This window comes from Rhizophagus irregularis, chromosome 15 (assembly GCF_026210795.1).
Source record: "Rhizophagus irregularis chromosome 15, complete sequence".
Taxonomy (NCBI): domain Eukaryota; kingdom Fungi; phylum Glomeromycota; class Glomeromycetes; order Glomerales; family Glomeraceae; genus Rhizophagus; species Rhizophagus irregularis.
The window spans coordinates 1,954,596-1,970,283 of NC_089443.1; the positions used below are offsets into that span (position 1 = coordinate 1,954,596).

The 15,688-nt window shown below is 29.0% G+C and overlaps 5 protein-coding genes across 5 annotated transcripts; 2 read left to right on the forward strand and 3 right to left on the reverse strand.

Moving 5' to 3' along the window:
• Nucleotides 1-360: 360 nt before the first annotated feature.
• On the reverse strand, nucleotides 361-2,580 carry OCT59_007153 (uncharacterized protein; the record flags this gene model as incomplete). The annotated part of the gene is made up of 1 exon (XM_025311140.2): nucleotides 361-2,580. One exon carries the CDS (start codon nucleotides 2,578-2,580, stop codon nucleotides 361-363), a length of 2,220 nt encoding a protein of 739 aa, XP_025174668.2.
• Nucleotides 2,581-4,803: 2,223 nt separating this feature from the next.
• OCT59_007154 (uncharacterized protein) lies at nucleotides 4,804-5,172 on the forward strand (the record flags this gene model as incomplete). Its single annotated transcript, XM_066146780.1, has 3 exons — nucleotides 4,804-4,806; nucleotides 4,880-4,962; nucleotides 5,040-5,172. The coding sequence occupies 3 exons, from the start codon at nucleotides 4,804-4,806 to the stop codon at nucleotides 5,170-5,172; spliced, it is 219 nt and encodes a 72-aa protein (XP_065998521.1).
• Nucleotides 5,173-8,380: 3,208 nt separating this feature from the next.
• OCT59_007155 (uncharacterized protein) lies at nucleotides 8,381-10,842 on the forward strand. The gene is made up of 3 exons (XM_025326727.2): nucleotides 8,381-8,859; nucleotides 8,977-9,830; nucleotides 9,915-10,842. The coding sequence occupies exons 1-2, from the start codon at nucleotides 8,431-8,433 to the stop codon at nucleotides 9,793-9,795; spliced, it is 1,248 nt and encodes a 415-aa protein (XP_025174669.1). The 5' UTR covers nucleotides 8,381-8,430; the 3' UTR covers nucleotides 9,796-9,830; nucleotides 9,915-10,842.
• A 757-nt stretch (nucleotides 10,843-11,599) lies between these two features.
• On the reverse strand, nucleotides 11,600-11,842 carry OCT59_007156 (uncharacterized protein; the record flags this gene model as incomplete). Its single annotated transcript, XM_066146797.1, has 1 exon — nucleotides 11,600-11,842. One exon carries the CDS (start codon nucleotides 11,840-11,842, stop codon nucleotides 11,600-11,602), a length of 243 nt encoding a protein of 80 aa, XP_065998522.1.
• Nucleotides 11,843-14,454: 2,612 nt separating this feature from the next.
• On the reverse strand, nucleotides 14,455-15,187 carry OCT59_007157 (uncharacterized protein; the record flags this gene model as incomplete). Its single annotated transcript, XM_025319062.2, has 2 exons — nucleotides 14,455-14,520; nucleotides 15,011-15,187. 2 exons carry the CDS (start codon nucleotides 15,185-15,187, stop codon nucleotides 14,455-14,457), a joined length of 243 nt encoding a protein of 80 aa, XP_025174670.2.
• Between the last annotated feature and the right edge of the window lie 501 nt (nucleotides 15,188-15,688).

A 15,688-nucleotide genomic window follows, 5' to 3' on the forward strand; every position in this document is an offset into this window, starting at 1 on the left:
TTAGATTCGAGTCCCCCTCTCACATTGAGTGACGCTACGTTAATTGTTTTTGAGTAAAAGTTAATAGGGTTAAAATATTTATTTGTGTAATTATAATTATTTTTTTTGTTATTATTTTTTTTGATATTTTTTGATGTTTTTTCAATATTTTTTTGTGTTTTTTTATTATTTTTTGATTGATCAGATGTAGAAGGAAATGGTTGATTTTCGATGTCAACTAGTGTATTAATATTGGTGTATTCCATAAAAAAAAAAAATTTTTAATAAAATTGTTATGTGTATAAGGGAAAAGTTGGGTTAAAATCAAAATGGGAAGTCCGAAGTTTAACGTTGCCAATTATCAAGGATTCTTGTAAATGATTATTTACGAGATCCAAGACCGAAAATACTGTAACTGAATGTTGATGTACTGCCTGCGTCTTCGTTTTGAGTATAGTCTGAGTCAGGTTCTATAATACCATCAGCCACGGCATTATCTGTTAATTCTGTTAAGTCTTGGTGCATTATAGTGTCGTCTTCAGTTTGAGGAAAGTTATCACTATCGTCAGCTGAAGCTCTAGAGCTAGAAGATTTGATAGATGATCTTGTGTAATGTTTTTTCTTTGCTTGTTCGTATGATGTTTTATCATACGGTGATGAGCGTTTGGATTGTTTAATATGCTTTTCTTTAATGTTGATAGTGTCGCCAAGTTTACTGATATTATCAGTAAGTTTTTGTAGTATTTCATCATATTTATCTTGTTTTGTATTAATATTATTGACAGATGTTTCGATATTGTTAACTTGATTTTCAATAGTAGAGAATTTTGACTCGTAATGTTTAGATTTATTTTCTAATTGTGATATTCTATTAGTGAGGGTATGTACTTGATTTTCTAGTTGTTTAACTTTTTCTAATAGGTTTTCGTAATTTTGGTTATTGTTATCATGTGGTTTTGACGTAGTTTGCTTTTGGTAAGCAGGTGACGGGTTATATGATGTGTGTTGAATATGGTTATTTTGTGATTGTAGTGTACGATATTGTTGTGTTGTTTGTGTGGATCTAGGTTTGTGTTGTTGTGTGTTGGCGTTAGGCGTGTGTGTTTTGTTTGCATTAAGGGCGATAACGTGATTATACGTGGTTTTGTGTTTATCATCTATAGTGATTTTTTCTTCGTTTCTTTTAATAAGTCTTTTTGTGAAAGTTTTTCTGTTATATCTATCAATGGTGAAGTTTTTGTTATCACAGTTGTTAGTGGTATGGGTACATGTTCCGCATACGTTGCATGTTTTGGATATTATTGTGCTGGGGTAAATATAAATTGGAGATCCATTGAAGGTGGTACTAATTGCACTTTTTGCATTCTCAGGAAAATTTTTTTCATCTATGTATATGTAGGCGTTCTTCATTATAGAATATTTAGATGTTTGAGTGAATGTGCACGTGCGTCCATGGAGATATTTTATAATTGGTTCAATATCCTTGTATGTGGTGTTTAGGGGTAGCCCAGTTACTTTGTGATAGTAAGAGGTTCTTTGCTTGTATATAGGAGTGTTTTTATTTCCAGGTAATATTCTAACGCTAAAATTTTCAATTTCTAAGCTCCAATATTCTTCTTGCATGAAGTAATTATATGCAGATTCTTTTTGGAATCTTACTATTAGCTGTTTGTATGCTGGGTTGATAAAGATAGGTTTACCTTGACGGTTGTGTCCTGGTAATCTTCTAGGTGGTTTTTTGATTTCTTTATGGTCAATAATAGCGCTTTTAGTTTTATTGGCTAGATGTTTAAGTAACATCTTAGTGTCGTAGTTATATGGTATATCCATTATTTGGATTACTGCGCTGTCTAAATTTTTGAATTTTTGTTCAATTAATGTATTGATGGCGTTATTTGTAAGTTCGTATATTTTTATGTTTTTTAGTTCTGGTGGACTTTTTTCTATGTAATGGTCTAAAGAGTCACGTGTTCGGAATAAAATGCTAAAATATCTATATGTAGATACTGCATTTACTTCGAATTTGAAGGCGTTATTGTCGTTGATAAACGCAGATTTGAGTAAATTGATTATGTCATTATTTGTGAGGGTTGGTAAAAAGCTATCTCTAGGGATAAATCCTTTGTATGCTTTGTTGGAATCTTGTGGTGATTGTGTAAATAAGTCATTAATTATGGTGATTTCAATCGGATTAGGTAAATCATTTGGTGGGTTTGTTTGTCTATCGGTTGATTTTCCTTTGTTTGGACTAGCTGCTACATGATCTTCGTCCATAAAAGTAGAATTTTCTACTTGATTGTTGATTGGTGTTTGTATCGGTTGATCATTTACATTGGTGTCATGTGACATAATATTTTGTTGAGAGTTCGAAGGAATTTCTTGAGCAGTCGTTATAGTGACATCTTCCATATTGTTATCGTTGTTTGCTATATTTGTTGTTACGTTTTGGTTATCTGTTTTATTGGACATATTTTTATTATTATCTTTATTACGAGGGCTGTAAGTATAATATATATCTTCTTCGTTGGTAACTGTTTTGTAGGATTTTTCTATGTTTTTTAAAAATTTTTTTGAAAATTTTCGTCCTATTCTAAAACTCATATGAATATGTTTCTGAGAGATCGTAGAGGCCAAAAATGGTTGAAAAATTAACACTTGTCTATGAAGAAATATAGGTTTTTAGTAAGATTTCTTCTTGAATTTTTTTGGTTTTAACGATCGACAGAAAGAGTCCTATATTTTGAAGTTCTTCCTCAACAACGAGATCGTGACGGTTGAAATTGTTTGATAACAATCTTAGTCACGTGTTCTCACGTAATACAGCCTAGGCGCAGCTCTATATTTTTTATATTAATCATTGCCTCGCTTTTCTTAACTTACCATTAAAGGTTCTTAGTCGATATCCTTTTGCTGACGATAACTGGCCATATTTTCGATTAATACGATCTTTTATCTGATTATAGTATGATTATTTGTTTGACGTGATTTTAGACAAAGTTGAACTTGGGCGATTTATCAGGAATATTTGGGCAGAGCTTGAAAATACGAGCCTAATTATGATTTACTACACTTAGAATTTTTTGTCCGTTCTCATTATTTATTTTTCGAATTGCCCGTAGGATAGTTTTAATCGGCCCCAATTTAGTCCATGTATAAAAAGAACCTCGTGTTTCAATTCTAAAAAGTCCGCACCAGAAACTTCCCGGTCCTTAAGGAAGTAGAGAATGTCCATATTTAATCTCGACATCCAATATTTTTATTTCTTCACTAGATGGTATTAGTGCAGATACATTGTCGCCATTATATCCTATATGCAATCCCATTTTATTCTTGAAGTCTTCTTTTTTTAGGGTGTCGATACTGTGTCGATGGTTTGCAAAATACGCATTGCTGGGCCGAGTTTTAATTCATATGTCTTAAGTCAACTGAGAGTTAAATTAAGAAAAATGTCACCGGGTATCTTTTGTTCTTTAATGAAGTTAAGTGCGTCTTTATTTAAACCTAAATTAGCATCATTTAGCCGCAAAATAAGGGATTAGACATCCATCTTTTTTATTTCTTTAATAGACGGGAGTCGTGAAGACATTCTGTTGCCACTGTATTGCCCATTACTCGTATATTCAAATTCCACAATGACAACGCCAATCAATAAGAAATTTTGGATATTATGGACCAATCACTTATGTCTAATAAATTGTAATCAGCTGAAAGGATTTTCACGAAGTCCCAAAATAGATAAAAACTTTACAAAAAAAAATATAGTGAATTCTGGTAGTACCGTAGTATAAATAATTATGTTGTTGATTACATAATACTACACATATGGTCTTGGCACTTACCGAAATATCCTTGTTAGGGTTTTAGAATCTCATATGGTAAAACGGTATATCGGGATCTAAAATATTTGATGTAAAAGAAAAATTCGATTGGTTACAGATTTATATTATTATCTGTCATAATAAAGTCGTTGCAATTTTGACATCACTTACATAATAAACTTGGGTTTGTGTCGATCTTCACCATACAAAGAAAGTGACATTTAAGTGTCACCGAGCACGTGACCATGAGGAACGCGCTTCTTCAGGTCCATGAAACATGAAACAGATTTTACGAAACATAAAAATCATTTTTTACTCTCATCTGTCCATGACTTGGCAAGATTAATTCAGTTAAAGTTTCTTTAAATTGTTATAAGGTCTGTCAGATCCGGGGGAGGGTTTGACTATGATTCTTCCTCATAGCAATATGAATATATAACATTCTGTGGGATAAGTGCTTACTACGAGTGCTCTTTACGTACTCACTACGAGCGCTAATATTTATAGTTTTTTATATTCATCTGAATTTTTATTGGTGTTTATTACATTCTGTGGGGATAGGTGCTTACTACGAGTGCACTTAAGTATGAGTTCTAAGTACTCATGCACGAGTTTTCACCACTATGAGTTCTCTTGCACACAAGTTCTCACTACTACTACAACTACTACGAGTTCTTTTGTGCAAGAGTTTTCATTACTACGAGTTCTTAAGCATGTGTACTTACTACAAATTCTCTTACACGAGTAATACTGCTAATCTTTATATAGTTTTTATATATATCAGTTTGCTTGAAGATGATCTTCTAATCATTTTTTATTTTATATCAAATACATCAAATACACAAATGAAATTATTAAAGAAATATTTTGAATTTTCCAACAGCAATTAGTTATGAAATCACAAGACCCAAATGTATTTACGTATGCATAAGAAAAAGCAGAAAAACTCGCAAAAAGTTTAAATATAGACGAAGAAATTGAGAATTTCTTGAATGATAAGGGACTAATGGTTAGTTGTAGAAGCTTGCTTTTAATACTTACTAAAATTTAATAAAACTAACTATACTAACAACTGTCAATAGAAACAAGAAGTTCAACAGGAGCCAGATCAAGACCAACAGGTTCGATCTGTAGTACCATATGCTTTATACGAGAGTGATACACAGTTTGTATTATCTATTTTTTTTTTTTTGTGAATGATCTCATTTGATTTTATGTTACATATATTTTTTTATTTTATAGTTATACAATTGTTGCATATATTCCTGGTCTCACATCAAAAAAGCAACTATCAGTTGGAATGGATGATGAAAAGCTACTCATGATTGAAGTCAAAGGAAGCCTTTATAACAGTGATAATAACAAATTCAGATAACTTTTAAGATCATCATGGCTGTTAGGATATTCTATAAAAATTCCCTTACCAGCCAAGTAAATTATAATAAAAGTTGTAAATATTTTGTTACATGCTTTTTCCTATTAGTTAATATGTTAATTTGTTTTATTTTTTGAGCAGAGTTAATCCATTCAATGAAGTAGTGAAACGATCATATAGAAAACATGTAGCGTTAGCGTACGGTGCGACATGTAACAGTTGACGTGTACTAATGTGTCAAATAACTAAACAACAACGCCCTAATCACGTGATAAATATATGTTATATGACACACCCCATTACTTTAATGCATAGTCACGTGAAAGCGTCACACCCGTGTATAACGTATACGCGACACCATACAGACGTACGCTCACCGTACGCTACGCGTACCCTAGTGAAACATGGAATAATCGAATTATGTATTAAAAAGTCATGAATGTTAAAAATAGTTTAATGTCTTTATTATTTCATTTGCTAATTATTGCTAATTAGGAAGAAAAAAATTAATAATTAATTGTACTAATATCTTTTGCATTATTGTGCTAATTTTATTGTAAAAAAAAACTTTATTGTAATATACTTAAATAAAATAATACAATTATAATCTTCGTACCAGAGTGCCTGATATCATTATTATTTGATTAAGATAAAGAGGTACAAATGCAAGATTCTTTAACTTGCAAGAAAACAACTGCCGGATTATGAACAGAAACAAACAAGAGATAGATACTATTGTTAAGAAACAAACATAAAGCTTATCGAAATTTTATTGCAAAGGAATGACAAATGATGAAAAAGAAATTAGTTTTAATGAATTCACATAGACGAGTAACAATCTATCTGTATGTTACGTTACTTTTCATTTTCTGCGTCTACAACGATCTAATAATTATTACTGTAGTTTAAGGATCCTTTTTTTACACTAGTTGACATTATGAGATAAAATAACCGTCAGATATCTGGAAGGCATCTCACTTTGGGATGTAGAAGTTACATGAAATCGATAATTTGTATTTACATACAGTTATTAAAATAAAATGCGACAAATCGCAAATAAATACCCAGAAAACGATAATTTATTTAGCAGTTTCACTAACGAAGTATATATTTGTCTATTCGTGTCGTCTTTTCCAAAAAACTTTCATTATTCCATCTTTGTTCCTGTTACAAAACCTTTTCTAGCTTTTATATTTACGAAGCGTGTGATCGATGTATTGCTGATAAATTTCTAATGGTTGAACAGTTACTTTGTTTTTTTCTCTCTTGCCGTTGAAGTACTGAAAAAATATTGCTTCCGCACCAAGTTTCGCACTATACAGAGCGGTGAGATGGGAGACAAGTAAAGATCTAGCGATTGCCATTACTTGGGCTTCCTTTACTTTCCTTTTAATTGTACATCTTTTAAATTTATTTATTGGATTATTGACTAATTCATTGAAATAAAAGATAAGGGAAAATATATTCTTGCTCAAAAGGTCAGGGTGTTATTCAGCTAATAAAATCGCAAATTTTAATTTTTTAAATTTTAATAACGGATAATTTTATTTTATTATTTAGATAATAGTTGAAATTGAATTATATTGATTACTTCCAAATCAAAGAAAATGGAAGGATTGGTTTCCAGATTATATGTATGTTTTTGTAAAAATTTTATAAGTAAAAGAAATTTGAAAATTTTAATATTTCTTATAACGTATCTAATAATTTTTATATTTTTATAATACTATAGATAAACTTCGAGAAAAAAATACAAAATATTGATGAGGATAATTCATATCAAGGTTATAAACATATTATCCTGAGCTTATTGAAAAATCCCAATAAAAAGGAATTGAAGAAAGACAAAATTGATCATCAAAAATTTTTGCTTGTTTGCTTTCTTTCACGTACGAACCCTCATAATTATCTAATTTTAATTTTTGTAAAGCGATCAATTATTCCATTTAAAGAAGTTGTGAATGAACCTTCTTTTTGTAAAAAAAAAAATATATTACGTTAATTGATTATCACCTCATTATATATCCAACCAATAAAATGAAGAATAGGTGAAACACGCCATATTCTGAAGATCAATCATTTAAACAATAAATATTTTAAATTCGTTGCCTTTTTCTCCTTAAAATGTTGAATAATTTGAATAATTGCAATGATTTATTACCTTTATAATTTAATGTATTATTATTTTTTTTAATTTTGTTTTTATTTTAGACGAACATAAAGTTTTTTAAAAATAATTAATTGTTTTATTTGTTTATTTGTGGAGGATGATGATATCATTTACGAATATAGCAAATATAGTATTTCATTTGACTGTCAATAAATCTTATAAAAGACTTATTGTAATTAAGCATTATTGTATTATTAATTTGGTAAATTCCATTAATCCATTTCCAATCTCTAAATGAAAGTATTAAAAAGGGGTAGTATACTAATATAGTTATATAGTTATGACAAATTAGATTTGTTGAAAGGCCAATCATCTTGTGACACGTGAATTGATCAACTTTTAGAAATATAGATTATTGATTATCAATCTGCATGACTCATTCTTATTATATTTTTTCTTGTTTTATTTCTCGATATATTTTTATTCTCACCAAATCTTCACATGTTAGTTTAATAATGAATATAGAATAACTGGATTTTGTTAGTACAGATTCGGTTTTCCTTTCAAGCTGAATAACTGATATTATGACTAAATATGACATATAATAATTTATTTAAATTCATTTTAAATCAATGATTATCAGGAAAAATTTTTTATTTAAAGAATTAAAGATTCGTGAAAGGATTAACGAAAAAACATTGATTTCTTTACAGAATAGTTATTATTATAAAAGTCTTAAATAAATGAATGTCTTAAAATAAATGAATGAAAATATATCGAATTATTAAAAAATTACGTCTTTTGAGGCTGAAAATAATTAATCCCTGAAAGCAAAAAATAACGTAAATCTTGTTAAAAATACTATTAAAGCTTGTATTTTAAATAAGACGATTGTTAATAAATCATTATTTCATATGATCCTGCCTTATCCGCAATATCCCGACTCTTCATTCATAAAAAAAAAATAACCTGATTTTATTGTTAATATGTACGCCACAAACTCGAACGATTCTTGAATAAAAATATAAAAGTCGTCAAATTTGAGGTTTAATACAAAAAAAAAAAAAGAAGTCAAATTTTTGAGGTTTAATAAAATTTGAGGTTTAAATACAATAAAATACTCTTATCACGTTACTCTCTTTACTAAGATGGAAGAAGAATGGTTTTTTCAACAACAAGGTAATAAGGTTACTCCAAAAGAGCTAAAAGATTGTCCTGATTGTGGTAAACCTAGAATATCTTTTGGTTGGTGCTTGGAATGTGAAAGCAATGCAATGAAGGAAAATTTTCTTTATTGGACGTCAGGTAATAAAGAGATCGATGAGTTAATACGTTACACTCAGCTTACTGCTACCCAAACTTGTGATTATTTGGAATGGATCTCGTTTGAAAAATTTGAAATGGTTAAATATATTGGTAGGGGTGGATTTAGTAGTGTTTATTCAGCCCTTTGGATGGAAGGACCTAGATGGATTTGGGATGATGGTGCACAAGAATGGACTCGAGCCGGGCCAATGAATGTTGCTTTAAAACGTCTTGATAATTCACAAAATATATCAAGTTCTTACATTGACCAGGTACTTATGATTATATTATATATATATATATATATTTTTTTTTAAAAAAAAAATATTTTTGAGCAATACATTCTTAATTTTATAAACTACATTTTCATTCATGTTCATATTTAATAGATTAAAGCTTATCATAAATGCTTACAATCGGCTTCGTTAGCTGGAACTTTTGGCATCACAAAGGATCCAACATCTAATTATATGATTGTAATGAAATATTATGAAAATGGTAATTTGTATCAATATCTTGATCATTGTAACGGAATTCTTTCCTGGAGAGATATGATCGATATGTTATGGGGAATTGCCGGAGGACTCGAAAGAATTCATGCCGAAGGAAAAATCCACGGAAATCTTCATGGGGGAAATTTACTTATTGAGGACGAAAAAATATCTACTGATGCTCGTATTGGTGATGTAGGTCTTCATGGTCCATGTAATAATGAAAATAAAAGTTCGAATCAAATATATGGAGTCTTGCCATATGTTGCACCAGAAGTATTACGTGGCGAAAATTATAGTCCCGCTTCTGATATATATTCATTTGGTATCATTATGAATACTCTCGCAACTGGTAAAAGACCTTGGCATAATAGAGCACATGATATTAATTTAGCATATGATATTTGTAATGGTGAAAGACTTGAAATTCCTGAAGATACTCCAAATTTTTATTCAGAATTAATGCAACAATGTTGGGATAATGATCCGGTAAAACGTCCGACTGCATCCTATTTAAATGAAAAATTAGGTGAATGGATTATTTTAATATGTGATGATCCAACCCCTTCAAAAGTTTCAGATGAAAATTCTATTGCTGAGGAAAAAAGATGGAAAATGATTTCCCAATTATCCAAAAAAATTACTCATCCAGAATTACATCCTGAAGCATATTATACGAGTAGACCTTTATGTTTTCGTGAATTACCAGTAACGTGAAGGACTTACAACTGTTTCGTTTCCTAATTATAACGGTATGATATCACTTTTTTATATGATGTTGAACTGTTGAAAATTTTAACCTTTTTTACTAATACATTTGTCTTTACTAAAAATAGATTCTAATGTAAGATGCCGTTATAAAAAATTCTTTCATTGTAATTTATTTTTCTTCTTAGTGAATTAGTTATCAAAGGTATCAAAGGAAAATCTTAATATAAGTGACAAATTTTTTTTTTAATTTCATTGTAATTGATAGCTTATCTCTTAAACGTAAACGTAAATCACGTGAATTGCAGGCCGCACTACGTCCATTCGAGCGTGGAACCGCGGCCAAATCGAACTCAATTTATAATTCCGGCCCGAATTGAGATATTAGGTCCCGTAAAGTAAGGCCGTTACGAGTGCGTACTGTATGACAAAAATTCGGAATTTAGATTTATTTTTATCGTGACCAATAATTTACTAGCGAATTTACTAGGTTTCATGAAATTCATTCGGAGTTTATTTAATGATATGGATTAACCCTAAAACCCTTGAGCAATTTATTTATTTCTTTCTAATTAAATTTTCGCGGTAAAATTTTTAATAACGGACCATTCGGAAGAAACAGCATAACTTAAAATAGAAATCATAAAAGTATCATTTTTTTTCTCTCGTTATTTTTTAGAAAACTAAAAAATGATAGTATATGTCTAAATTCAAGCACGTAGTGCTTAATTTTGTAATATCATATTTTGATATATTAGCGTCGTTTATTAAGTGTATTAAAGGAAGATGCGTCGGAAAACATGATGAAATTGTGTTATTGAACGTAGATTTGTTCGGCGGAATGTATTCCTACTGACCGCAGCAGTAATTTTTAATTGACCACAGTATATGCATAAAATGTGTGAATGTAAAATACTATTAAATGAAAATTTAATAACAAACGGTATCAATTAATAGGCTCTTATGATTTGAGGTCACATTTCGAATTTTTTTTTATTTTTTTCATATGAAATGATAAATCATTGTAATAAATTTAATAAATTGATTTTTTTACAACTGACTACCTATCCTGTATCACGCAGCATGTTTTGTTGATTTATATGAATCGTTTAGTCATCATTATCTCGCAGTTAACACTATTTTTTATTACAAAAAAAAAAATTCATAGGATTAAGGTGTCGGGCATTTATTACTTTTAATGTGAAGAAAGTTTTTTATCAAATATGAAACGGCTGTATAAAAATTATTAATTAAATTATAATTAAAGGATATCATAGCTGTACGTATTTCTTTAGGACCTACTACCAATCAGTTTCTAAAATGATAAATTGCAGTATGTAAAAAGGAAAATTAACTATACAAAATTATGAACCGTTTCAATAAAGTTCGTAATTTTATTTGAATATATTTTGGTTTTTCTTTACATGCATAACATTTAAAATTTTACTAATTAGAGAAACTTAAAGATATATTTTAAAATATAATTTGGCGTTGAAGAGAGTAATTATCATATTTGCTTAAGTTAAAAAATTTACAGAGAATTTCTAGGTATTGTTCGGTACTTAAATAAACGAAACAAAATAAAAAAAAAACTTTAAGTAAAAAGGAAATAGTGAAATATAGTAAATAGTGTTGTTTGAAACTTATGCAATACATATGCCTAGACGAAATTTCAATTAACTTAAAATTCAAACTCTACATAAAATTATCGTAAACAGATAAATGTTAAACCGATTAAAATGCAACCGTATTATTGTAAAATGCATAAGAAGTACAATACTTACTAAATCTTCAATATAGTGTATTTATTTAATTAAAAAGGGGATCCATTAAACAATTGATTTGCGAATGGATCATTTGTAGTTTGTAAAGGTAATTGTACAATTAGACGTAATATATCTGTATTATTGATTACCGCGCGTCTTCCATACATCCTAGTAATAATTCTAGGTCTCTGACGTTGAATTCGTCGTTGATTTCTTCTATTTGCGTTTCTTCGATAATATCTACGATTAAAATTATTGGAAAAATCAAGCAAATTTCTACTTAACGTCATTTTTTATATAAAAGAAGTTGGGAAGTGAAAGTTCAAAAAGTGAACAAAAATCAGTTTGTTCAAGTTTTAATGGTATTTATATAATAAATCTTCGTGAAACATGTCCGATTAGATAAAAATAAAAAAAATATTATAATAAAAAAATATATATGCAATATATAAATAGTTAATTGAAGAAAAGCAAAAGTTACAAGGTCACATTTAATATTATATAGATATAATTAGATTATTGGCGTAAGTTAAAGTTTCATAAAAATTAAAAAAGAACGCGCCAAATTTTTTACTACCTTACAAATCCGCTAGTGCATATATGGTTAGTATTGCAGATCGCCAGTTGCCCTATAAAAAATGACCACTATTTATTCTAGAAAATATGATCGGTTTTCTAAAAAATTTTTATTGTTTCTCTTTTTCTTTTATAATCATAGTTATTGTTCAGTCAATTAGATAAATTTTATTCATTGTATGAAGATCCTTTAAAAAAAATTTCTGCATATTATCTCATGGATTAATTTAATCTTGTGAGGGCATTTTTATGAATATGCGGGATTTTAATGACCGATATTTTTTTTATTAGACTCCTAAAAATTATTTTAAAATAAGTTTAATTTTAAGAAATAATTATAAACGAATAAATACTTAACAATTACAAAAAGATAAATAAATAAGCCGTGCACCATCATCATGACGGCGGTCTGCATTCTCCTTCTATAAAACTCTATCAGGAATTTTACTAAGTGTAGGTATTTGATTATATCTTGCAGTTCAGTTTCTAATCTAAGTAATCGAGCACCAGAAAATAATGCATTTCGCCCATTTTTCTTCCCATGCTTTGCATCTTGAAAATGAACTACTGGGCTAATTTAACATTTAAATTTAATACCATTAAAGCTTATCCTCAAAAACAACTTTTTCCATACTAGTTAAAGTATTAACTAAAATTGGCTGTACATTAAATTCATTTACTGCACCATCTGATCCGAAAGATATGATGTTTATTTCTAGTTGTGCTGCATATCCCAAAACTTTTTGATGATACTAAAGAATGTCAGCTGCCTTTTCTTTATAATTATTTGGAATTAAACCCACAACTATTGGCGGAACTTTGGGCAAAGAAATCTAAAATATTTTATTACTTAACATTCCAAATTATAATCAATTCATTGCGGCGGATTTATGAAATTTGGCAAAAAACCCTGCTGCGCCCTCGGGAATTAAAATTGACTTACAGAAACATTAACAGTTAAGCTTTTTTCCTAAAAAATGTCAAATAATGACGCGCCTTTAACACTGGAAAAATTGGTTAGATAATGGGGAAAATTGGTTAGACTCAAGATTTGGGGTACAAAAAAATTTTTTAGAGCTCATTTTTGACTGTTCACTAATAAATTTGGGACTTAAATAGAAATTTGGTGACTAAAATACTGTCAAATATTTATTTAATTTGATATGACGGACAAATTTTGGGGTATTTCATAAATTCGCCATGATGTAAAATATCGAAAATGAAAATATCTGAAGCACGCCAGGGCCGCGATATGCGTATATAGACGGTTCCTAGGAAAATGAATTTTTTTGTTTAGATCTCTTAAAATCATTTAATATCAGTGGTTTGGAAAAACCAGTGTTAATTTAACAAGATATAACTTCGCAACTTCTGTAGTTCTTAATGATTATAGGGTAGATGTATATGTCATGTAAAACTACACAACTTGATGTTCCATTCATTTTGCTTATAACACTTTAAAAGAAGAATGGTTTACGGTAAAATGATTATATTGATTTTATTGAATTTGTACTTGAGATTCCTATATATGATACATTAAAAGATAATTGGTCAAATGCAATGATGGTAATGAATTAAATATATATGAAGATACTATTTTTATATTTAAATCAATTAACTAGTCTTATGTAAGAATTTAATAGTTATAAATTGAAAAGCATTTATTACTAATTCTAAATTATAACTAATTTAATACCATTATTGTATACAATGAAGTTTCCTCAAAACCGGAATTAATTATATTGGATATTTCAAATCCAATCTATAATTATATACAACCAATTACTAGTAATAACCAAGATGGGGTACTTCAAGCAATTTCGCCAAAGAATGTTTCACCAAAGTGTCATTTCGCTGAAATACCATTTCCCCCGAATGGAAATTCCCCTGAATGGCCATTTTACTGAAGAACATTTCGCTGAAGCCATTTCGGCGAAGGGACATTTCACCGAAGATATAGAATATTTTAATTTTCCTTTTCTAAGATAAACAGATTATTTACACATTTTAAGTCGCGTTTGTTAATTTATTTTTAATTAAAGAAAAAATTAATTTATTCGGTCTTACAGAGTTACAGTAAGTTCAAAAAAAAGATAAGTACTCATCAGTTTCAGAAATAATTTTTATTTTCTTTGTATCGAATTGTTAATGATTAAGGAAATATGTTAATCACCGACTAACATTTTCGGCGAGGTGTCCTTCGGCGAAATGGACGATTCAAGGAAAAGGATTCGGCGAAATATCTAGTCGATGAAACGTCTATTCGATGAAATATTCAATTTTATCGATTCTATTCATTCCGGCTAAAACTTCGTTTGATTTAGTTTCAGGTTTCGCCATAATCACCACCAGCACTAACATCACCAATATCACCATCACCACTATCTATAGTCTAATAGCGGCACGTTAGACTATTATTTGGTTTAAATCATCCAATAATAATATTATTGGTTTGACGGGACCGTTTCATGCAATTTTTATAATAAACTCCCGTTACTATCCAATAATTTTATTATGATAATCCGACCTAAATAACAATTGAATTTACAGTGAATAGAATTATAGTTAAGATTGGTCTTTTTTTTATCTTATTCTAATATAAAATTTATCGATTCATTATTAACTGAAAAATGAAAATAAAATGGTGATTCCGGGATAATTGCCTGTTACAAATTTATAGAATGAAACTTTTGTGTCATTAAAAAATGTGAAGATGATTGATTTTGATTTGGAGTAGGAACAATCAAATCATGAAAACTAGATTCATTGTTATTTAACAAGTATGTATATTATTTTCGTGAAAATATTGCATTTGTTTTCTATTTTTGTAGTGTAATGTCAGGACTTTAGCTAAATAGGTATTAGCCGAATATACGTTGTACCGAATCTTTCCAATTTGCACAATAAACTTTTCCGAATGCTCCGGAACCGATTACTTTAATATTATTAAAATGCTTGTATTCATAACTTTTAAAATATCCTTTAACAATAGCTTCTTCAATCCAAGTAACCCACTCATCTGTATTTTCAGTATCCTGCATTTCGATATTATTAAACATTGTGGCGAAAACAAAGATTATTTGTCGTACGGAAAAAAATGAAATCCCATTTATATGAATTCTGGTAACACATGAATTTTGTACTTTGCCGATCTATGCAACATGATGTTCACTAAGTTCTACATACAAACAATTGTAACAATCTAGCTAAAAATAAAATCTAACTCCAACACATTTTTTGATCATCTATCTATTATTACACCACTAAAAGATTTGTTGATCAATTTAAATATAAAAAAGGAAAAGTCCGAATGTAAAAGCAACTTTTTTGGAATTTTTAAATGTCGTATTTTAATGAAATAGAGCCGGTTTTTGAACAATAAAATAAAAAAAAATAAAAAAAATAAAGTTTACATTACAACGTGATTTTTACAATTAAATTTATATGTACTTAAGAAATCTGGCTCTATTAGTTTGTGTACGTTTGATTTTAATATCATAAACAGTTGCTAAAAATGGAGAGTTAAACATGCATATAAAGTTATGGGCAATTTAGTTTTA